The sequence below is a fragment of the Penaeus monodon genome, chromosome 22, assembly GCF_015228065.2.
Source record: "Penaeus monodon isolate SGIC_2016 chromosome 22, NSTDA_Pmon_1, whole genome shotgun sequence".
NCBI lineage: Eukaryota > Metazoa > Arthropoda > Malacostraca > Decapoda > Penaeidae > Penaeus > Penaeus monodon.
Window position 1 is genome coordinate 37,875,820 of NC_051407.1, and position 220 is coordinate 37,876,039.

The window sequence follows — 220 nt, forward strand, 5'->3', positions numbered from 1 at the left end:
TAATAATAGCTCATACGGAGAGTTCAGCACATTATTTTTGTTCGTAAATACGTTGAACGTAAACACATTAAACAGACAGGAAACGAAATTCGAGAAGTGAAACGAAGTCGTTTTTTTTCTCCAAACAGACATCCGTTAACCCGTTTGGTGTCGTGTTACCAGGACAAGTTTCGAAATGGTTCGGATTTCCCTGAAAGGAAAAGAGTAGGTGCATGGAGTA

At 39.1% G+C, this 220-nt stretch overlaps 1 protein-coding gene across 1 annotated transcript in view; it reads left to right on the plus strand.

Annotated features, from left to right (window-relative positions):
* LOC119587615 (carbohydrate sulfotransferase 9-like) overlaps positions 1-220 on the plus strand; it is a gene marked incomplete in the record, with an annotated part of 16,747 nt that overhangs the window by 791 nt on the left and 15,736 nt on the right. The window contains 1 exon segment of the mRNA XM_037936324.1: positions 129-204. Within this exon segment, the coding sequence (XP_037792252.1) occupies positions 129-204 (76 nt within the window).